Source organism: Vanessa atalanta, chromosome 30, assembly GCF_905147765.1.
Source record: "Vanessa atalanta chromosome 30, ilVanAtal1.2, whole genome shotgun sequence".
Classification (NCBI taxonomy): Eukaryota; Metazoa; Arthropoda; class Insecta; order Lepidoptera; family Nymphalidae; genus Vanessa; species Vanessa atalanta.
The window spans coordinates 5,133,898-5,157,622 of record NC_061900.1 but is presented as its reverse complement, the minus strand read 5'-3'; the positions used below and the strand labels follow the sequence as shown (position 1 = coordinate 5,157,622).

At 33.1% G+C, this 23,725-nt stretch overlaps 3 protein-coding genes across 3 annotated transcripts; 2 read left to right on the top strand and 1 right to left on the bottom strand.

Annotated features, from left to right (window-relative positions):
* Positions 1 to 565: 565 nt before the first annotated feature.
* LOC125075360 (zinc finger protein ZPR1) lies at positions 566 to 9,263 on the top strand. The gene is made up of 11 exons (XM_047687091.1): positions 566 to 747; positions 2,091 to 2,224; positions 3,144 to 3,262; positions 3,939 to 4,115; positions 4,672 to 4,787; positions 5,220 to 5,358; positions 5,860 to 5,930; positions 6,499 to 6,588; positions 7,296 to 7,468; positions 7,902 to 8,023; positions 8,467 to 9,263. The coding sequence occupies exons 1-11, from the start codon at positions 643 to 645 to the stop codon at positions 8,559 to 8,561; spliced, it is 1,341 nt and encodes a 446-aa protein (XP_047543047.1). The 5' UTR covers positions 566 to 642; the 3' UTR covers positions 8,562 to 9,263.
* A 2,086-nt stretch (positions 9,264 to 11,349) lies between these two features.
* LOC125075362 (RNA-binding protein 48) lies at positions 11,350 to 13,288 on the top strand. The gene is made up of 2 exons (XM_047687094.1): positions 11,350 to 11,504; positions 11,920 to 13,288. The coding sequence occupies exons 1-2, from the start codon at positions 11,403 to 11,405 to the stop codon at positions 12,658 to 12,660; spliced, it is 843 nt and encodes a 280-aa protein (XP_047543050.1). The 5' UTR covers positions 11,350 to 11,402; the 3' UTR covers positions 12,661 to 13,288.
* Positions 13,289 to 13,342: 54 nt separating this feature from the next.
* Positions 13,343 to 23,672, bottom strand: LOC125075359 (tubulin beta chain-like). The gene is made up of 12 exons (XM_047687090.1): positions 23,490 to 23,672; positions 21,446 to 21,557; positions 20,506 to 20,631; positions 19,693 to 19,794; positions 18,937 to 19,064; positions 17,343 to 17,510; positions 16,389 to 16,503; positions 15,709 to 15,779; positions 15,388 to 15,527; positions 14,733 to 14,892; positions 14,431 to 14,532; positions 13,343 to 14,023 (listed from the first exon to the last, which is right to left on the bottom strand). The coding sequence occupies exons 1-12, from the start codon at positions 23,544 to 23,546 to the stop codon at positions 13,955 to 13,957; spliced, it is 1,350 nt and encodes a 449-aa protein (XP_047543046.1). The 5' UTR covers positions 23,547 to 23,672; the 3' UTR covers positions 13,343 to 13,954.
* Positions 23,673 to 23,725: the final 53 nt, after the last annotated feature.

Below are 23,725 nucleotides of genomic sequence, written 5' to 3'. Positions count from 1 at the left end.
TGAAGTCATGTGGCGGGAATACTATTTGAATAGCCGACTAAAAATAATGTCTTCTTATTGAGAACAATACAGTATAACAAATTGTCTATTCAATCTAGTCGTACAGCATTAAGAGGCGACAAATCGACAAAAATAACGAGATGACGTCATTTGATTTACCTTCGTACAGCTATTCTCAAGGTTAGGTTTATTTCTTTCGAGTGACATCACTATTAAGGCCAAACTAAAATCATGCATAATTATATCGTGCGTTATTACAAATAATTTAATAAATTAAAATAAGTGTAAATAAAAAAGTCTGGATATGTACATTGACTACTTCATTTGAATTATGAATATTCATTTTGTTTCATTAGAACAGATATTCGTTTATTTTTCTTAAGAAAAAAAATAATACAATAAAATAGCCAGGTTTTTTTGCAGTTCATAATTTAACATTTTATAATTTTTTCCTTTTTAGGATAAATTTGCATTTTTTTTTACAAAACCAAAAAGTTTACGATTATCTATGTCTAATGTCAATTGATAACACAGACTATAAAGCTATAAATAATGATCTCGATGATGGATCAGTTTGTGATTTGACAGTTTAACACACAGCAACGTGTTTTTATTATCGAAACTAACAATTTTTAAATAATCATGTGCTCTGAAGATAAAAAGCCTTTGTTCAGGGATCTGACTGCTGAAGATCCAGATCCTGAAGTGACTGAAATTGAGTCTTTTTGTTTCAATTGTCACGCGAATGTAAGTTAACATGGAGCTTTCTAGAACTTGTTATTTTGATGATATTCGATCGTGGACTCATCTTTTGAATATCTATCTTTTTTATATCAAGTTTATTTCAATGATTCAATGAAAAGAGTTAAATTCAATCGAAATGTTTAGTTTGTGTTTATGCAATAACCTTAAATACCGGTTTCTTGATTAAATATAGTCAATAATATTATTGTTTGTAAAACTTGGCAAGTGGAGTCAAAATTCGTAGGCTTTTTCCTAGTATATCCATCCTATAATATGTATATTTTATACTTGCTTAATAACAAAAGCAATTTTTCAAAATCGATAATAAACATTTGCTGTTTGAATACGTTAAATTAAAAACAAAATTTTTGAAGCTAAAGTCGCTTATTTTTTCGGAGACAGATTGATATAATATCCTAAAATATTTCATATAGTTTGTTTCGAATTATTTTCTCAAACTGGAAAAATGATTTTAAGGATGTAGAAATTCGCGTTTACATTCATTATAAAATATAAACTAGTTGACTTTATAACATATTTGTTTAGAGTGAAGTATAGTTTAGTAATAATAAAAATTAATTAATTTAATATGATAAAAAAAAGAGTAATTACTGTATGATAAAAAAAAAAGTAAATAATAATTCCGATATTATAAAACTTTTATAGTAGTCCTAAGCCTAGACGAAAGCGTGAAGGAAAATTGTTTAAATCTCTTTCTGATTCTGGGTATCTTAAAAAATAAAGACACCTTAAGCTAGCTAGGTAGTAGCTACTATTGAAATCGGATTTCAAAACATAAATTCAGATAAATATTGGTTTGCGTTCAAAAAACAAAGAAAATACCCTTGTCTATTTCTTAGTCAAACTTTATTCAATTAGCAGAGATCTGCATATAAAGCAATAAATCTTGATATGCCTCTAATGTTGCATTATTTTGATATATTTTGGTTTACTAGTTTTTTTCAGTTAGGCAATACAACATCGCATTTATTAATACTGATTCGTATACGCACATTTTGTATTATATATTTATTTATTTTCATTACGACAACTGTCAGTAGATACAATACTACATCAACAAAAAAAAAATTACATTTCAAAAATATCTACTAAGGCAAAAGTTCTACTACTTACAGCTAGTCTCACCATGCTCTATCATGTTGCACAAGATGTATTTAAAATATAAAATAAATATAAGCAATAATTAGAGATTTAGTTATGATGTTTTAACTATTATATTATTAATAAAACCAATTAAATATTCCATCCAGCACATAGAAAATTCTTTATTTTTCGATTGAACTGAGGACGGCTATCATAATAAAAATTAACAAATCTAATTCCAGGGTATGACTCGGCTTCTTCTAACCCGAATACCATTTTACAAGAATGTCGTGATAATGTCGTTTTCCTGCGAAGAGTGTGGGTTTGAGAATAATGAAATACAACCTGGTGGGGCGTACGCTGAGCTTGGAGTTCGGTAAGATAGATAGACATACATAACGTCATTGAATTGCAAACTATATTTTGACATAAAACCATAATTAACATTAACAGCCTGTAAATTGTCCCACTGCTGGGCTAAGGCCTCCTCTCCCTCTGAGGTGAAGGTTTTGCTCCAATGCGGGTTTGTGGAATACACATGTGGCAGAATTTCATTGAAATTAGGCACATGCAGGTTTCCTCGCGATGTTTTCCTTCACCGCTGGTGCTTGCCTGGGTTTGAACCCGAAATCATCATTAAGATGCACGCGTTCTAACCACTGGGCCATCTCGGCTATTGCAAATATTATATTTATATAGCTCTGCTCTGCGGTATACCTGTGATAAATTTGTTACAAGTTAAAAATTAGAAGAAAGAGACCGTGAACATCTATTTATAATTATAACTTTTCATTGATTCAATTCAATCTGCTTTAAACCTAGACAGTGCCTTTCAATTGGGGAATCCCGAGTGGAATAATCAATTAATTTTAACATATACAGCATAACTATACTCTATTCCAACCAAAATAAACACCATTTCATAGCAAATTGAAGCAGTACAATCGGTCGAGAACTTGAATAGTCTATGATATTCACTGTGGATTAGCAATAAAATGGAGTTTTGAATGTCGGCAAAACTTTTGGAAATAAAATTAAAGTAGATATTAGTAGTTAAGTGTAATAATGTTGTATTATAAATAGAGATATATCAATTATAAACTCTTAGCAGTGCCCAATATAGCTGAGTTATTAGCGAATTGCATGAAATAGGTAAATCTAAGGTTTGTTTATCTTTTTGCCTACTTCCATTGGTAAACTATAACTGTGTGTAAACAGCTGTGATCACACCTGTCCAAACTATTTCTTCTCAAGTCTATAGTAATTGGTAAAAGATTGAAAATGTATTGTTTCAGATGGAAACTCCGTGTAGAAGATCCCATAGATTTAAACAGACAAGTCGTTAAAAGCGACTACACGACAGTACGTATACCGGAATTGGACTTTGAGATACCAGCACAGAGTCAGAAGGGAGGTCAGTATTAGTTAAGCAGATGGGTATCTTATCTATGGCTCAAACCCATCTTTTGACTTGAAGGGTGACTCTTTAACTTGGTGGTAGGGCTTAGTGCAAGCCCAACTGGGTAGGTACCACCATCCATCAGATATTCTACTGCCAAACAACAGTACTCAGTATTGTTGCGTTTCGGTTTGAAGGGTGAGTGAGCCAGTGTAACTACAGGCACAAGGGACATAACGTCTTGGTTCCCAAGGTTGGTGGTGCATTGTTTATGTAAGGAATGGTTAATATTTCTTACAACACCATTGTCTTGTCACTTCCCATCAAGTGGCCCATTTGCTCGCCCCCCTACCGATATCATAAAAAAAACTCAGTTAGTAGGGTTAAAGAAAAGAGTACAAGGGACATAATAATAAAGATTTAAAGTTTGGTGGTACATTGGCAATTGACAGTGTAACTACCATTGGTGGTGGTGACCACTTACCACATTAGATGGGACATTTGCCAGTCTGTTTAACTATGACATTAAAGAAGAACCTAGTTGTGTTTATTGTATGGATTATATATATCTACTAAACTGTATTGAAGGAGCATGGTGCTTCCAAAAATATTCTCAAAATTGGATTGACTGCCTTACAATATTTACAGATAGTTAACAACTCAATGTTTGGTCTCATTTATATATTTCCAGAAGTAACAACAGTTGAAGGTATCATTAGCAGGGCGATGGCAGGTCTCAGCCAGGATCAGGAGGTGCGGAGACAGCAACATCCAGATGCAGCGAGCCAGATCGACGGGTTTGTTCAGCGTATGCAGGTCTTGAAGAATGGCGAGAAACCGTGGGTGCTGGAGTTGGAAGACATTAGCGGTTGGTTTCTCAATAATACATAGATTTATATTAGATTTATATTTATATGACATAATAAATGCGAAAGTAACTCTGTCTGTTAACTCTTCACGCTTAAATGCTGAACCGATGTAAATAAAATTTGGCATAGAGCTAGTTTGAGTTCCAAGGAAGGACATAAGCTACTTTATTAATTCACCCCTCGATAGGCTAAAATAATAATAATAATAATAAATAAATATTGGACAACATCACATACAATACTCTGATCCTAATGTAAGTAGCTAAAGCACTTGTGTTATGGAAGATCAGAGGTACAATATCACAAACACCCAGACCCAGGGCAACATAGAAAACTAATGAATTTTTTCTACATCCACTTGTGGCGTACCCATGAAAATCGGTGTATACACTACTCGAGCAGGGAGGTGTCAAAATGTGGGGTGATGGTATATGGTGCCATAAGTTCAATAAAGCAAGTTCAATAGGTAGATTCATAGATAGATTCTGCCAGTAGTATATTACTAAAATATCATTTGATAAATCCAAACTAAATCAAACCATTTTACTATTCCAGGCAATTGCTTCATAGAAAATCCAGAGGCACCAAAGAAGGATCCGAGGTGCGAGAGGTCTGACTTCAAACGGAGCAAGGAACAGAACAATACTCTTGGAATATACATGCCGGAAGAGGTGTGTGGAACGTACATACTTTTAGGTTTATAATTGCCAGATGGCCACACCTAATAGCCGGATAGACCAGCCAGTTTGGGCGGATATTTTAGTAAAAAGGCTGGACACCCTACATTTTGTATGTCAGTATTAATAGGTACGACAAAAAAATTGTATGTAAAGTCAAGGTTTTCTGATTATTACCGTAAATCTTGTTGAATTCTAATGAAATATAAATAATATTGAATATATCTCGATTGCCAAGTGTATTAATAAATTTTAAAAAGCCGGTCAAGCTAGATGTCTTTTATTTTATCACTATGTTGGCAAACCTAGCCTGGTTGATCGATTGCAGATTTTTTAAAAGTTAAAAAAGTTCTGTCGTTGTTGTTCTGTTGTATCGGTTAAGTGATTATTGTATTAAGTGATACTCAAGTCTCGCGCTGCCCGCAGGCGTCGCTGTCGGGCGCGCTGTCGGCCTGCGACCCCGAGCTGAACAGCTACGAGCGGCTCGTGGCGGACGAGGTGCTGCAGTTCCGCACCAACTGCCCCGACTGCAACGCGCCCGCCGACACCAACATGAAGATCACCAGTGAGTATAGTATAATGACCCCCCCTCCCCCCTTATCATTTCTTGAGTAATGGTTGTTTACGCACTAACAAAATCCGACGGTCAGTTATATGTGTGGTATATGCTAAAGGTCATGGTGATCGGTTGAACGGTATACGAATCAGCGCCATCTAGCGGGGTGTAGCAAAATTTGTAGTATAACCACAAAATTTGTAGGAAGCCAGATAGACTGGCGCCGTAACGCGTTACGTAACGAAGCCTCCCATGAGAAGTTATTACTTCGAAACCTTATCCATGACAATGATGATTTATTTATACAAATAATTCTTCCTCATTTTGTTCTGTACTTTGCGTATCACAGAAGTCTTGATCGGCTGGACCGGTTTTGATGAAACCTCATAAGTGTCACTACAATCGCTTTTCAGTGTTCCATTATACTGACATAAAAAATAACAATTTCACCCCTACAAAGTCAACGGTCATGGGTCACTGAATACAGTTTTGTTTTTGTTTTGTTTCTAGACATACCACATTTCAAGGAAGTGGTCATCATGGCGACTGTTTGCGAGGCGTGTGGTCACCGTACTAACGAGGTTAGTTTAATATTTCATTAATTTCAATTATTTTTTTGTGATTGATGTCATTCAAAATTCTTAATCGTTTTTTTTTCTTTTTAATTCTAACAGTTTATACAGATTACAATGTATTACAATAAAGAAAATGTTTTGATATAAATAAATATTATTAATACCCTACAGGTATCAGCAGTGGAGTATTTTTAGAATTGTATCGTTAGTCCCATTTACTTTGTGATATAGACAGATAGATGGACGTATGATGGTCATATGCCATAAACACTTTTGATGGAACTAAGATGTTATGAGTCTGCCCTTCAAACCGGAACACAATAAAACTTAGTACTGCTGTTTAGCGTTAGAATATCTGACGAGTGGGTGGCAACTACCCGGATGGCTTGCACGAAGTGCTGCTATCGAGTGATATATTTGTTATAATATATATTTATATCAATTATAATCTGCTGGACACAGCTCCGTAGCCTAACAATCCCTTCAAGTCATCGGTTCAATTGCCTTGAAAGACTTCAATCTTAGCTCCTTAATCTTAACATGGTATACACTGATAAACTGTTCTTCTTTACAGGTGAAGTCGGGAGGTGGCGTTGAAGATCAGGGCGTCAGATTCGAAGTAAGGATTGCCAATAGAGAAGACTTCTCAAGAGACGTGCTTAAGGTAATTGAAACGTGTGCATTTATAATCAAAAGATTGATTTTGGTAATGTGTAAATTTAATAGGCTATTTGACAATGCGAAAATAAAGTGTCAATTATTGTAATCAGTATATATTATGAGTTTAAATATGGTTATTTATTGATGGAAATTAAAAATAATAATTAATTTATTCAAAAATCCTTAAATAAAAATGCATTTTTTTAAACGCTTGTCACGTGACACAAAACGCTCCCGATCGGTCGGGCTTATGATGACGTCACTTGCTCGTTAACCTCGTTTGCCTACTGCATGTGGGTTACATGTGCCACAGATTACAATACAGGCAAATGACGTCACCGACCCCATTGCTGCGCCATATTTTCAAAGTAGCGTTTTCGGGCGCTATTTAAATATGGAACTTTTAATTTGATATTTTTCAGCAAATACCTTCCTGGTTCCTTAACCTCTACTAAATAATATAAAATGCATTTTAAAAACCAATCAAATAGCCCATTCACATGAGACTTTTAATAACTTTGAATTATGCTTAAAAGTTAATTTATTTGATTGTGTCTGTTATTATAATATATAGCAAAAAAATGTGAATTAATTACTTTTGTAATACAATTTCACACATTTATTTTATATTTATAGCAAAACAATTCTTGCTTGGCGGTTGATGAACTGCATTTATGATCAGACATGTGATATAAAAATTTTTATTTTCAGTCTGAAACCTGCAGCATGTCAATACCGGAGCTGGATTTGGAAGTGGGGGGTCGAGCCCTGGGCGGCAGGTTCTCCACTGCAGAGGGCCTCGTGCGCGCCACGTTGGATCAGATCAGAGACGCGCCCACGTTACAGGGGGACGCTCCCAAGCTTGCTAAGGAGAACTTGGAGAAGTGAGTTAAATTAAGTATTTATAAGAATGTGTCTACATTCAAAGTGGCTCGTATAATAATATTATGAACTAAAACTTCTCCGAAAAGTGATTTATCGTCTGGTGTAAGTTTAATGTATGTTTGTTTAGTCATTTTAACTTTTAATGCTCATTACTCATCAGATATTTAACCGCCAAACAATAATACCTATTATAGTTGTGTTACCGTTTGAACGGTGAGTGAGCCAGTGTAACAGGCACAAGGGACATAACATCTGAGTTTCCAAGGTTGGTGGCGCATTGGTGATGTAAGGAACTGTTAATATTTCTTACAGTGCCAATAAATATGATCACTTACCAAAGAGGTAACCTCCGCTTACCTTTATCATAAATATAAATAATTTACAATGTGGAAATATAAAATTAATATAAACTGTTAAATTTGTTCGTTTTAGGTTCACAGAGAAGTTACAGGAGGTTTTAGAGGGCAAGCGAGCCATCACTCTTATATTGGACGATCCAGCGGGGAACTCCTATGTGCAGAATTTAAATGACGATCCTTCTATGTTTGACGATGGTTAGTAGTCATGACTTGACATTGTTGGTCGAAATCAGTGATGTCTAAAACACAAGTATTATGAAATAGAGCTCCAGGTCTTAAGGGTCCTGAGGCTTCAAATCTCATGATAAATAGTGATGTTTATGTACTTCCTTGCTTCTGAAAGCTTGTAAAGAGGTTGATCTTTTAGTTGAACTTTGTTGTCGGATTTGAATGGTTGTCGAAATGATCATGCACTGTGTGATGTACCGCTGGTTAGTCATCCTCTTGAATTGCTGCTTTCATAAAAATAACTTTATTGGTAGCGGCTAGAACAGCTAGTTAATCTATTAGCTATTAAATCTTTAAATGTATTGAAAAAGCTATGTAATGGTCTGTTTGTTTGACTCTTTGTTTTTAAATAATCGAACTTTATAAATATTTAGCATTTATTGACAAGTCTTATTTGTTACTATTTGCAGGGCTTAAAGTTACTAGGTATGAAAGAACATACGAGCAGAACGATGAACTCGGCCTCAACGACATGAAGACTGAGGGCTACGAGGCAGAAAGCTGAAACTAATGCATTAAACAATAACAGGATTGCCATACTTTAATATCATAGACACTAATGATTGATTTTTCTAACCATAGACAAATTTTCTATTTTTTTTTTTTAATATAGAGTATATTTATAATAAACTAGTATTGTGGCAATGTGGTGGAATATCCAAATGAGTTATATTTACAGCATTTATGTGAAGATCACTGGGTGACGTTGGACATCGGGTTGGAACGAAGTTGCTTCCACTATATATTGTATACTAGCATAAACTGCGATTTTTTCCCAAGCGAATTTTTAAAACACAACCTTTCTACCCTTTTAACCTCCTTAAGGGTGGAGTTGCGTGAAATCTGTTCTTAACAGATGTCTACTCCCTATAAGGAACCTACCTTCAATTTTGTTATATAGTTTCTGAAATTTCGTCCTTAACCAGTGGCTGGTATTTCGCTTTTATGTATATAATAAATATATAAAAAAAATATTTAAACAATATTATGTAAAACTATATACAAAAGAAAAAGAAAGGCAGGAAAATGTCACCTGAAGAAGTATAACGCCCTCTACGTTACGATTTCTGTACTGTAAGCCGCTTAAAGAACTTCGTTCCAAAACGTTGGTGAATAACTGTAATCCGTAGTGAGAAGTGAGTCGAGCTGGCACAGTGGTTAGAACGCGTGCATCTTAACCGATGATTTCGGGTTCAAACCCAGGCAGGCACCACTGAATTTTCATGTGCTTAATTTGTGTTTATAATTTATCTCGTGCTCGGCGGTGAAGGAAAACATCGTGAGGAAACCTGCATGTGTCTAATTTTAACGAAATTCTCCTCAAAGGGAGAGGAGGCCTTAGCCCAGCAGTGGGAAATTTACAGGCTGCTAACGTAATGCATTGAAATCATATCATACTTGTTCTAGTTATAAAACGTTAATTTAAAATATTTCTATGACTGGTAACCCTGTTATTTTTTAAGATATTTTTTTTAAATAATTGTTAAAAGTGCATTTTAACGTATTTGTTGTAAAGATTTTCTTATTGGAAAATGTAAATAATATACTTTTATTTCATTTAAGTTTGTTTTATTTCTCTACGACATGTTCGAGGAAAACTGTATCCTATTATTTGTTTATTCTAGAAATATGTAGTCTAATGTATTATATTTTGTTACCGAGACAATCAACTTCAATTTAAGTCATTTAAGTAAGTTTAAAGGAATGTGCCCCCCACAGTGTAGTGCTACACCGTCTATGCGATAACATTATCTATGGTATATATTCCAATACGCTATTTGAGTGGTTTTTAAAATGCATTTTATATTATTTAGTAGAGGTTAAGGAACCCAGTAAGTGGTTATTCTGTTACATATTTGCTGAAAAATATCAAAATAAAAATTCCATATTTAAATAGCGCGCGAAAACGCTACTTTGACAATATGGCGCTGCAATGGGGTCGGTGACGTAATTTGCCTGTATTGTAATCTGTGGCACATACAATCCACATAGAGTAGGCAAACGAGGTTAATAAGCAAGTGACGTCATCATAAGCCCGACCAATCAGGAGCGTTTTGTGTCACGTGACAAACATTTAGAAAAATGGATTTTTGAATAAATTAATTATTATTTTCAACTTTCGTTAATAAATAACCATTTTTAAACTCATAATAAATACTGATTACAATAATTGACACTTTATTTTTCACATTGTCAAATAGCTTATTACTGGGGGATTAAAACAAAATAAACAACATTTCAATCAAACAAAACAAATCAAATCCAATATATTTATTGTTAATAAATCAAATTACATACATCAAAGAGGTAGTACCCTTTAACTAAAAGAACCCGTATCTTAGGGGCGAGTGACTTCCCAATCAGTGTTTACATTTATTAGACTTATTACTAAGTTTAAATTTATGCTTAAATATATTAAAGATAGAGAAAAAATAGAATATAATACAAAAATATGTCGAATTAATTTGGTAAAATAATAATAAATCTATAGTAATCTATATTCACGAAAAAATGCCGTTTTGAACGTCAATAAAAATGTTATTTTAATAAATGTAAAAGAAAGTTATTTGTTAATTAACTGCTGCAAGCTATTTGTACGGTGTATTTATATAAGTTGTATGTATCACTCTTGAAATTATTTTAAAACATTTTTTTCTTTATTGGTTAAGTTAAGAATTAAAGTAAAACAATACAGTAATGTAAAATAATGTTAAAACAACGTTCCCGCTTCCAGCGTATCCAGAAGAGCTTAAATTTCCCGCCAATGTTTTCTTTTTTTTTAATGTTGCCCGCTTCAAAAATCGTAGCGACAACATAAAGTATAATAATATGTGTACACAATATTACTACGGATGCACACACTATTCTAACGATAACAGGAAAAAAGACAAATAAACAAAATTTGATTAATCCATGATATTCACTATGGATTTGGGAGAAAATGGCGTTTTTTACGTTGAAGAAACTGTTATCGGAATTTTGGAAGTAAAATTAAAGTGGAAATAGTGGTTAAGTGTAATAGTGTTATGCTCTAAATAAAGATATATTAATCATAAACTCTTAGTAGCGCACAATATAGTTGAGTTCGAATCGAATGAAACACGTAAATTTAAGGTTCGTTTATATTTTTTCCTACTTCCATTGGAATTTACTTATACAAGGTTTATTGTAATTTCGTAGTTCACTCTTCCGATATTACATTATATATAACAAAGAAATTATCATTTACCAATTTCGCCGGCAGTATTTTTCAATAGTAACACTGTTGTTGACAAATTAAAATGACAATTAGTTCGACACTAAATGTAAACAGAACGTAATATTTATTTGTTATTTTTAAACATAAATGGAAGTAAGTGATAAAATACTTTTACCACATCATGAGCAGCAGTCGCTGTGCGAAACAAGACTGCCGTACAGGCAGGGAAGGAAGTTAACCGCTGTTAAGGTAACCCAATTGAGAAAAAATATTTATAACCTTCATGATTGTTGTTATTTAATTTAAAAAAAAAAATGCTGCACTGAATTCGATTTTTTATTTCACTGCAAAATATTCACAAACAATATTTCATACAATACTATTGAAACAAATTCGTATACTAAAGTTACATATTTTAATAAAAATATTATTTTAATCTGGTTGGAAAAATATTCTGTTAGCTTAACATGTAATAAAACCGTAATGACACGATTCAAAAGTGCTTTTATGAGAGTACTCGAACAAAGAATATTTTGATTTCGTTAGTTTTTGACTGACTGACTGGTGACTTTTGCCAAAAATTTCGTGGACCTACTTAAGAAACATACACAAGAAATTACTCTTTGTTTGTTGTAAATATCAAATGTGATCTCTTTTGTTACAGGTATATTCAATAACCAAAGAATCAAACCATCTCCTCATATTTGGTGTACCGTCACTTAATCTACGACAAGAAACAAAAGCACTATTCATAAAATTTGGAAAATTGTTGCAATTCAATATATCGACACAACACACTTCCGAACCATTCACTGAAACATATCACGCTCAATACGAGAAGACACAACCTGCAAGAATAGCCAAGAAAATGCTGGATACGAAAAACTTTTACGGTGGTATACTACATGTTTGTTACGCACCAGAATTCGAAACGGTTGAAGAAACTCGACAGAAGCTTATACAACGTCAACGTGATGTCGTTTTTAGGTTGAAAAATCTAGAAAAAGAGAAGAATGAACCTCCAAAGCCACAAATGTTAATTTCAGACATCATAGTAAATGAACCAAAAAAATTAAACATGGGAAATATTAACACAATCACCTTAGGGAAAGAAATAAAAGAAGTTAAGAAGAAAAAAATTAAAAAATTTAAGTCCAATCATGAAGAAATTCGTACGACAAATAATGAAACAATCGTAGAATGTGTACGTACCAACGATGAATCCGTTAGCAATGTCGGTAACACAGAAAGTATTGAAATTGTAGACTGTACGAATATTGATACAGAAGTAATTACGAATATCAATGAAAGTTTGAATTACAACAAATTTGGTACTGAAATTATAAGGAAGATTCCAGAAAAACCTTTAAATAAAATACAATTTCATATAAGCAAAAAGTCATAGCATATATATGTATATAACAGACTGTTATGTGCCACTGTTCGACTAATCCATGATATTTTTAAAAGACCCTGAGCTTACCACATAAATATCTATGTATCAACAGGCAGATATCAAAGATATTTTTCAGGCTTATTTTATATCTAGACTGTCAAAGCTGAGGAACCGACAAAAAAATAGATCCCAACAGTCGCCTAGTAAATACACACATACTTGTAAAGTAGTATGACATGGGAGTGTCAAGCGTTACACACCAAGGTAATAAAGTTGCCTCGTTTGTTTGTAGCGAGACACTCTACTTAGATATATAAAATAATCTAAAGATATTTCATACAATGTTTTCCTTCATCACGGAGCATGAGATAAATTTAATAAATACAACTAAATCAAACGAAAATTCAGTGACTAATAATATAGATAAATTAAAATTAATGTTTGTACTATGTGTTCGTAGACCAGTCATATATAAAGATGAGACTTAGGTACTTCTGTGTATGCCCTAGAAGGTTCCTTGCTCAATAAATCAAGATTCTTCGTCGTACGTTTGTAATTTAATACAAATGTTTTATATACGTACTTTAACTATCCTTGCAGAGGCCGGTTGTTAGTAATAAATATTAAGAATAGCATATTAAAGCGTTTTATTTTTAAACAAAGGTTAACAAAACATAACATAGTTTATAATAAGTATAAAATAAATTGGAATTTTCTAAAAACTAATTCAAATAATATATCAAGTATAATAAAAAGGCGTTTTCTTTAACACGTGATAAATTCTCTTAAAATTAAATAAAAGAAAAGCATTATTTTTTGATTTTTTTTAAACCTCGTCGGCCAAAGGGTCAATTTCGTCCTACTAAAAAAGTATAACTACAAAGTACTATATGATACTAATATTAGTTAACGAACTTTAATTGACACTAATTTATATAATTCTAATTAAAATGTGGTTACTAAAACAATCCTAACCTAAGTAATTTTTTTTCAATCCTGAAAGTGTCTTTTTCAGTAGGACGAAAACGTCCCCAAGTACGAGTACCTGTGTAATGTGTATTAAATACTGTAAATATGTCGAATAGTTGCCACGATTTATCTCGAAACTACACTGCGACAATTATATAATAAATGATTATAATCTACATTTCGATATGTAACACTTTTGTGTCGTGATATACTCAATAAAATTATTTTTCAACTATATTACAATGATTGATATAAATTTCCCGCCATTTTTACGGTACAGATAATAAATAGCAAAATTGGGAATTTCAAGACTAGAAATTAATGTATTTTTTAATTATTCTTCGGGATACTCTTCTTCAGCCTGCACCTCTTGTTCATCGAACTCGTCATCAACACCTACTTCCTGTTAAGAAAAAAAAATATTCATTAAAAAAAATTACGTAAAACGCTATTAATAATTTATGTTTTTTTTTTTTGGGCTTGGCAGCGACTACAGACACCTTTTAATTATTATTTTTTCCGTTATTAGTGCATTTGATGTCATATCAAACGGTTTGTTTTTTAATTTGATACATTTCTGATTGTGATAGCTTTTGACAGAAGGTCAAGTCAAGTTCATGTTACAGCATCGTATAATTTTAGGTCGTTAATAATAGAGTCTAGTTATTTTTTTCTTTACACATAAATATTAAAAATCACATTTAGGCAATCCTTTTACATAACTTTACCAAAACTTCTTTCGATTTTCATACTTAATTTTTTTACATTTTAACGTAGACATTAATGTAAGTAAGTACAAAATCAACTAACCTCATATTGCTGATATTCTGAAACTAGGTCATTCATATTACTCTCGGCTTCCGTGAATTCCATTTCATCCATACCCTCACCCGTGTACCAATGTAGAAATGCCTGTTAAAGTTATAATCACAAATTAAGATACATATCCGATATGAAAGGTCTTTATAGAAGGGATTGTATTGCCAACAAACAGAAACTTCAAATATTCTCCTAGATAAGTTTCCACGATTAAGCCCAGGTATTAACAAGAATTATTTTTCAAGAACATTTGCAAATTTGTGATTTATGTAGACAGAAACATAAATCCTTACCTTCCTCCTGAACATCAATGTGAACTGTTCAGATATACGCTTAAATATCTCCTGTATGGCGGTGGAGTTGCCCACGAAAGTGGCGGCCATCTTGAGTCCACGCGGGGGAACGTCGCACACAGCTACTTTCACATTGTTGGGTATCCATTCTACGAAGTAACTGGTAAAAGAAAATTGTATGATATAAAGGCCATTATAGTATGTTTTTTATTTCGTCATGTTGTTCAAATTTTTTTAACGCCATTTTTAACCGGAGGAAAGCTAATTATATAAATATATAGAGCTAAGAGACAGGAAATAATTCCCTAGACACGGGAGTAATAAAACTTCTTCCAAACGGGTAAAACCAATCATTTTCGAATGGATTAAGTCCCTAAATTTTTTACTGGCCTGACCTGGGTAATGAACCGTTCGGTCATTTAACCTAGACGCTAGACCAACGAAACAGTCAACCAGTTAATATTGAATCATATCGTAGTTCCCATGGTTGTCGTGTTGTAAGGAAATAGGTAAGTTAATATTTCCTACAGTTACGTTAACTGTGAATTGTGGTTTTCAGAAAACTATTAAGTAACGCTTTAGTCGCAGGAGAAATAGAAAACTATTTCAAATTATTAAAATAAGCTTTTCAACTAGCGTTAAGTTAAAGTCAAACCTGCTGTTTTTATCCTGCACGCTGAGCATCTGTTCGTCGACATCCTTCATAGACATGCGTCCTCTGAAGATGGCGGCGACAGTTAGGTAACGGCCGTGACGCGGATCACATGCAGCCATCATGTTCACGGGACTGAACATCTAAAGACACGAAATTTAATTTTGATTTCTTCCTTATAGGTAAGGTTTCTTAAGAATATATAATACAAGTACTGTATGTTGTACATAATTCTTTATGTATAATTTTCTCATTTCTTCTTGATTCTTATTAGACTTATTCTTCAAATTTCTTAATACCATTAAGTAAATGGTATAAATTTACCTGCTGCGTTAATTCCGCTACAGTGAGAGCTCGATAACTTTGACTGTTTCGCGCAGTTAGAGGCGCGAATCCTGTAAAAAGTTTTATTCTATATAAACAGGTAAAAAGAGATATATCTGTTTATTATTACACCTTGCTAGCTAATTGCCACATTAGGCTACTATATCGCGGGTTTAAGACATCGGTTAGGCCTATACAGTTTTAATTTATCTTACATAGAAGTCTCAGAATCGGCACAGAGCTCGGATGTTTGCAATTATATTCCCAGCTCTCAAAAAGCGCCTTGTTCCTGATACAACTGATCACTATCATGTCCTATTAGACCCGAAAACGCACGTTTGCTATATTGCAATAGTTTCAATGAAGTTTAAAAAAAATAATATCTATGAATATATACTAATGTTGTAAATGCGAAAGAAACTCTGTCTGCTTGTTGCTATTTCTCAGCCAAACCGCTGAACCAATTTTGATGAAAATTGGTACAAAATAAGCTTCAACTCCAATGATCCAATTTATGTCTGACACCTGACGAAACACGACGAAAACGCGAGCGAAGCCGCGGGCGACAACTAGTCTTCTTATAAATTTTACGTGTACTATTTTGTGTGGGAGTGAGGGATTACAGATACCTCGTATGGGCAAGATTGACAGCATTTTTTGTTTCACGTGGATAAACTTACCAGGCATAAAGAAGTGTAAACGCGGGAAGGGCACCATATTGACAGCAAGTTTTCTCAAGTCAGCGTTAAGTTGTCCCGGAAAACGCAGACAAGTCGTCACACCGGACATAGTGAGCTAAAAACGAAATCATTTAAAAAGATTTTCTACGGACTTTAACAAGTAAGAAAGGACCTCATTTAGTTAGACCGACTAATCAATAACTCACCAATTATTTTACCGCCATATAGAAATTATGAAAAATCCAATGTAACTACAATCACAAGAAATCTTAATTTCTTTGTTTCTCGTAAATCAGGGTATGCTTTGATTAATGTATCTTACAAGGACACAAATCAAATCAAATCAAAATATACTTTATTCAAGTAGACTTTTACAAGCACTTTTGAATCGTCATTTAACAAACGATTTAAAGTAAAGCTATCACCGGTTTGGAAGCACTTTTGAATCGTCATTTAACAAACTATATTAAGTGAAGCTACCACCGGTTTGGAATGTAGATTATACCGAGAAGAACCGGCATGAAACTCAGTAGTCAATTATTGATATCAAATGACTAAATTACAAGTTGCCTTCTTCTATTTCATCCCACAAATGAGAAGGAGTGGGCGATATTTGCAGTAGTTGAAAATGTTGCAATTGTCAATATCGAAATAAAACGTAGTATCGTCTGCAGGTCCGTTATAACGTAACAAGTGACAATATTATTTACAATAGACAACATAGCGAAGTTGGTAGCACACTTGGATCTTAACCGAAAATCGCGGTCCTAAACCCGGGGGTTTAGGACCACAATTTCATGTATATATTTTATTTTTTGTATTTATAATTTATCTCATGCTCGGAAACAATTGTTTAAATTACCAATTGGAGCAGCGTCGTTTTATAAGGTTCAAACTTTCTCCTCCAGAGAGAACCTTTGCTTAGAAGTGGGTGGCTGTTACTATAATACTTACGGATACTAAGTGATTCAAATCTCCATAGGTCGGTGATGAGAGTCTGAGGGTCCTGAAGCAGATGTCATACAGCGCTTCGTTGTCTATGCAAAAGGTCTCGTCAGTGTTCTCGACCAATTGGTGGACGGATAGTGTAGCATTGTACGGCTCCACCACAGTATCTGATACCTGGTGGAAAGTATTTTTTTTATTTATTTAGTTTCGTATTACGTACACGATACGTAGCTGTATACGAGTATGTGGAAAACATGGTTCTAAGGATGTTACAAATAACTTTTTCATGAAAATATTGGATTTTCCTTAAAATGCGTTACATTTTAATAGAGATTTGGGAAAATTATGTATTTTTATCGAAATCGGCGTTGAAATTTAATTTTTTATAGTAATTCGGCTTATGTTAATGCTCATTTACTGACGTTCGCCCACCATCCGTTAACCCCAGGTCAATTTATTTGACACACTTTTGGCGCACAGACTTCGAACAGATTCTTATACATCTGAAACCTTGACAAAGAAACCCAATCTGAATTTTTATATGCTTTCCATTATTTTAAGGTATTTATTTAATTTTAATTATTTGTATATTTCTTGGTAATGTTTTCTCTTCTGTTTTTGTGTACAACGTTTTTACTTCGATGTTCCAGCTAACTTATACAACTGCAGGTCCCAAGGTCTGATATCGAACTTTGGGTGCTGCACACTTTTTGACAGAGAACATACACAGTTGTGGGTGTTCTCTGTCAAAAAGTGTGCAGCAGCTACTGTCAAGTTGATGTGGCTTCGAAAAGCACTTAAAGCAGATGGTTTTAAGTTATATTAGCATACATATTTATGTACATGTATGTTATCATTTGAGTACTTTGAGAAATTCGGTTAGATGGAATTTATTTCTATATAATATTTAATTAAATGAGAATTTTAAGGTACACATGTGGTACGACAAGAACGTGAATGATAAGGAATGAGTAGTTTATTAAGGCCCATTAATCACAGACGAATTTTATTGAAATTATTTATTGTGGTTCGAATATGGAATGAGAATAGATAAGTATGTATTAGTATTGATGGAAAGAGTGAAAAAGGCTCTGAAAAAGACCAGATAGATAATGTGGAGCATGTGTGGAGATGATACGTATAAATTATGGGTTCATGTGTGTTTGAAGTTCATGGCTGACTGGAACGAATGGAGGTTTATTTCTATTAAATAACGTTTATCAGATTTTAAGCAATTCGATATTCCTACTAATATAAATGCGAAAGTAACTCTGCCTGTTACCTCTTCACGTTTAAATCGATCGATTTAGATTAAATTTGCTAAAGAGATAGATAGACAAAGGCTTTAAAGTCAGATATCATCATCAACTTGGAAGTTTGTATGGCGAAGCGTTGATTTTATTTTAAGTAAGGAAGTGAAAACTCATTATAGTTTAACTTTTCGTTAACTTAAATAGTCTATGTCGGTTAATGTACTAGAAAGTTATATAAATTTCGCCCAAATAAACTCGTGAGTTCAGCTAGTTGTGTATAAATCGTAATAATTATTATCGATTACAAAATTTTCATTTATTTCTAAGCTAATTTGTAAATAACCTACCTTAGGCGAAGGTGTAACACTGAATGTATTAACAATTCTGTCAGGGTACTCTTCACGTAGCTTACTCAGCAACAGTGTACCTAAACCAGATCCCGTTCCACCTCCAAGAGAATGGGTCAGTTGGAAACCTATAAAACAGAAAGTTTCAAGCGCGTTACACGTAAGTTAGTCTTGTACAAAAAATTCTGTTGTAGTTTAAATTATTAGGGCATTTTATAAATAATCTAAATTAAAAACAAGACTGAAGAATTGTTTCTTAAGAAGTTACTGAATTAAATTAATTAATGTAGAAATAAATGTCTATGTTTAAATCAAACGCCCAAGTGCTATTTTCAAGTATTTAACAAAAAAAATACTCATTGAGGTTAAAAATATTTTTTTCCTTAGTGGTAGGCTAGGTGGCTTTGTACTAGCCTATCTGGGCAGGTACCACCCACTTATCAGATATTCTACCGCCAAACAGCAACACCGAGCATAGTTGTGTTCCGGCTTGAAGGGTGATTGAGTTAGTGTAACTACAGGAACAAGGGACATAACATCTCAGTTCTCAAGGTTGGTGGGGCATTATTGATGTAAAGCATCTATGGTGGTCACCACTTACCATCAGGTGGCCTATTTGCTCGTCCGCCAAACTATCTCATAAAAAATATCTATTTATTTATTTCATACGTAATGTACAGCGAAAGGAACCTCATCCAATAGCATCTCGGGTGACCCACGAAACTTTGTGTTTATTATTATAAATATTAAAATCACCTTGTAAACAATCACACGGTTCAGCTTCTTTTCTGACAACATCCATCACAGAATCTACCAACTCTGCTCCTTCAGTGTAGTGTCCCTTCGCCCAGTTGTTACCTGTGAGGATATATAACGTTAGTAATATAGTCTGTACAAGATTCTATATTCAAAAAAAGACTTATGTTGTAGTCTATATTTAATTATGACATTGTATAAATAGTCTACATTAAAAGTCAGTGTTTGAAAACACACTGTTTTCGATTATGTACACTATCGTTTGGATTGGGAATTAAAATTATATTTAACAGACATAGGTGCAAAAAATAGTTTTTTCTAATGTGTGTTACAACCTTTACCAAGTGTTTTAGTTTTGCAAAAATATGCCATAAAATAATAAAATTTTCATTACAATAATCTCGGTCGCAGGTCTTTCACACAAATTGACAAAAAAAACTTTATCTTGCCCCGGTTCTCAGGTCAAGGTAACCTCTTTTTCGAACAGGTGGTTTCGGGGGTGGTAGTGTTTAATGTCAAAATAATAAATAATTAAGCATAATGCATATATTTTGATTGAAGGAATTTGATTTGATTTGTAATTAGCAACAAGAGATTTTAGTTACCAAAGTTGTTGTTAAATTAGCGTTGTAAGTGATGGATTTCTTACGAATCCAATGCTTATTTGATTGGGAAATCACTAACCGATTTGAAATAAAAAAGAGTCAAATGTGTATACAGGCTTTCTTTTCTTAATAACCCTTAGAGTACTTTTAGAAAACATGAGATGTACTCATTAATTTATTTAAGATATTACAAAATAATTCGGCTTACCAGCACCACTCTGCCCAAACACGTAGTTATCAGGTCTAAACAGCTGCCCATAAGTCGAAGACCTGATGGCATCCATCGTCCCCGGTTCAAGGTCGATGAGCACCGCCCTTGGGACGAACCTCTTGCCTATTTAGTAGTAATAAAATTATATGCAATGAGTCAGAACACGTTCCGAATATTGCACTATTAAGTTACATTTTTTTACATAACACACACCTTGGACTTGGTTTGGAGTTTATTCCATGGATTTATTGATGATGATTGATACACATGTGCAAAATTTTCTTTCGTCGCATGCAGGTTTTCTCACAATGATTTCCTACATAGCAGAGCGAGATGAGTTATAAACACGATTTAAGCACATGAAGATTCAATTGTACTAACCCGGGCTTACAACCCGCAATCAACAGTGGAGATTTACGTATTTTAACTACTGGGCAATCTGAACTTGTGCATTTCAACAAACTTCATAATAATTAAAGAAAATCAAGTGTTTTTAGTTGTATACAACTTAACAAATCTAAGGTACGGTGATTACAAATAATCTTATGTTCAAAGGAATATGTTTTAGATGAATAGACTTCGAGACCGTGTGACCGACCATTATGAAAGTTTGCAAAGTATGTGTTCTTTCTTTCTAAGAGAACGTTATTGTCATATTCACTTTCTCGTAAGTCACCACTAGGTGGCGCTGTGCCGCATCAACTTCTATAACATTCAACTGATCGCCATGACAACGTCTGGCAGGTGTATTTCTATTCTTGCAACTATTTTTATAATAACAGTATTAAGCGTTTTTCATGCGTAAGGTACACCAATGGTATGGTGGCTCTCTATCCTATAAGGCTAGAGTATCTGAAAATAATTGGGTTTCTCTAGGAAAAAAATTCTGTCAGGGAGAGCAGTAACGGTTATACGGGGATAAGTTATTTAAATATACCATCAGATGCCTCATTGTAGTAGACTTGTATTCTCTCCAACTGCAAGTCGCTGTCCCCGTGATAGTGACCCGTTGTATCAATACCATGTTCGTCTGATATTATCTCCCAGAACTGTAGAAGATAAATATGCGGTTAGAAAAGTATACATACAATGTGTTTCACATATATTTATGTTATATCGTTTATTTATTTAACATATATTTACAGGCGTCATGGTCCATACGTATGTATATGTTACGATATATTTATATATATTGCAACCAACTAGCTTAATAAGCTATTAAATTATTTGCCTAATCTTAATAGGGCAATTTGCTTGAGACTCTACTGAAAATGGACATAGAGATATAATTTCATTTAAGAAAATAATTACGTTAGCCTATTGAGTATAATTTTTAGGAGTGTAAAGATATGTTCTTATTCTAATATATGATTTTCATTAAGCCTTTGGTTGAACGGCACTATTAAAAAAAGGCTTTGCTCTTAATTCAAAGGTCAATTAAACTGGTTAGTTGCGATATTTAAACACCTTCAACTATGACATCCATATAAAAAATAAAAAGGCGTATTGTTAGCACATTTGTTTTCTGTCCGGTCATTAAATTGTGTCGAGTGCTGGGTTATGTACAAAACATACATAAATACCTAGATGACACAGACTACAACAAATAACCGAAACGAATCTACGACCGTAGGACACAAGCGAAGCTACAATGACCACTGCACTCCCTGGAAGTCGAATTATTCGCTATCTATAAGTCATACAGATGACGGAGCTCAGATAGACATTTTGAAGATTATTTTATTCTTATTAATGTATCCCAAATGATGATTAAAATTTACATTATACTCAAATGTTAAGGTTCATAGTTTCAGAGATATACATATATTGACTGACATACATTATCTATAGAAGTTACGTTTTCACACGCTCTCACTTTTGTGCCTATGAACGTTGTATATAATATTACGAGTACTAGATACTAGACGAGTATTAGGTAACATAAAGAAATTATTTATTAATCGTACAGTAAGAATCGTAATCGTTTAAAATACAGTGTCACTAAAATTTTTCTATTAATCTCCTAATAATCTAAGGTCTAAAAAACTATTTTCGACTTTCATAATTGCGCACTGATAATGAAGCGTAACCTATTCGTATATATATATTATAATTTCCACACAATCATATAAAAACAGATGCTAATACGCTACACTATTACAGTTTTTTTCTAGTACCTATGTACAGAAATTTGAGCTTGCGGTAAAGTTGCGGTTTGTCAGACAAAGAATTAACGCATTTCTGCTCGTTCTTGGGTTATCGCCCTGTATAACCTTTCTATATGATATTAATAATATAAAATTAAATTAATACATGTACCTATAGTTTTATTATTATAATAATAAAAGGAGAAAAAAGTACTTATTTAAAAATTTAGTAAAAAACTTCTTATTTCCAGACATTAGATGATTTACAAAAAAAAAACGTATTTTTTGGTTTTACTACAACTTATTTTAATTATTTATTTGACGTCAGAGATCGAGTACGACGAACATAAGTACTAAAAATGAGTAATAATAGATAATTCTTATTTTATTAGAATCACTTTATCGCAACACAACCTTTAATCATAAAAATAACACTTAACGCAATTATTTCCTAAATAAAAGAAAAAAACTTTAAATAATATTTTAATATAGGAAATAAAATATATGTATTGTGAATTTAAATACATTACGTCGTTTATACTATTTAATTTCACACACTAAAACGAAATTATGTAACGTCGACATAAATTCTACTTGTTTTTATTTATGTATGTAAATAAGTAGGTAAGAGTAGAAAATTTTGTTGCAATTTTTTGTAATAAGAATTTAAGTGAGAGTTAATGATTATTGCATCTTCAAGACGAGCAATGGACCGTGATCTCATCAGCTAAGATATTTAGAGCATAACAAAATTATAAATAGACTTTATACTTTTCTATTTACGTCTTACTATAAAGTATTTTACAAAAAAAAAAACATATTTTTCAGTATCACCTTCGAGCCAATCTGGTTGCCGCACTGCCCCGCCTGCAAATGCACTATTTCACGCATTTTTAACAATTTTTACTACTAAGCACTTCGATGTTTTTAAAACGGTAGGGGAAATTTTCAACTATTATAAGCGTGGATTCACACGTGTGTCGATGGGAAATAGTTGCTATTTATTTTTGTAATGTTCATTGAAGATTATTCAAAATCGTATTGCAATAAGATATATAAATAGCTCTAAA

Bases quoted from the DNA above. Each gene is read 5' to 3' on its own strand.
- LOC125075362 (XM_047687094.1), top strand. From the start codon at position 11,403: ATGGAAGTAAGTGATAAAATACTTTTACCACATCATGAGCAGCAGTCG. The intron at 11,505-11,919 runs GTAACCCAATTG...CTTTTGTTACAG, and splicing joins GGAAGTTAACCGCTGTTAAG to GTATATTCAATAACCAAAGA.
- LOC125075359 (XM_047687090.1), bottom strand. From the start codon at position 23,546: ATGCGTGAAATAGTGCATTTGCAGGCGGGGCAGTGCGGCAACCAGATT. The intron at 21,558-23,489 runs GTGATACTGAAA...TATCTTCTACAG, and splicing joins GCAACCAGATTGGCTCGAAG to TTCTGGGAGATAATATCAGA. The intron at 19,795-20,505 runs GTAAGCCGAATT...ATATCCTCACAG, and splicing joins GTTTGGGCAGAGTGGTGCTG to GTAACAACTGGGCGAAGGGA.
- LOC125075360 (XM_047687091.1), top strand. From the start codon at position 643: ATGTGCTCTGAAGATAAAAAGCCTTTGTTCAGGGATCTGACTGCTGAA. The intron at 2,225-3,143 runs GTAAGATAGATA...GTATTGTTTCAG, and splicing joins TACGCTGAGCTTGGAGTTCG to ATGGAAACTCCGTGTAGAAG. The intron at 5,931-6,498 runs GTTAGTTTAATA...TCTTCTTTACAG, and splicing joins GTGGTCACCGTACTAACGAG to GTGAAGTCGGGAGGTGGCGT.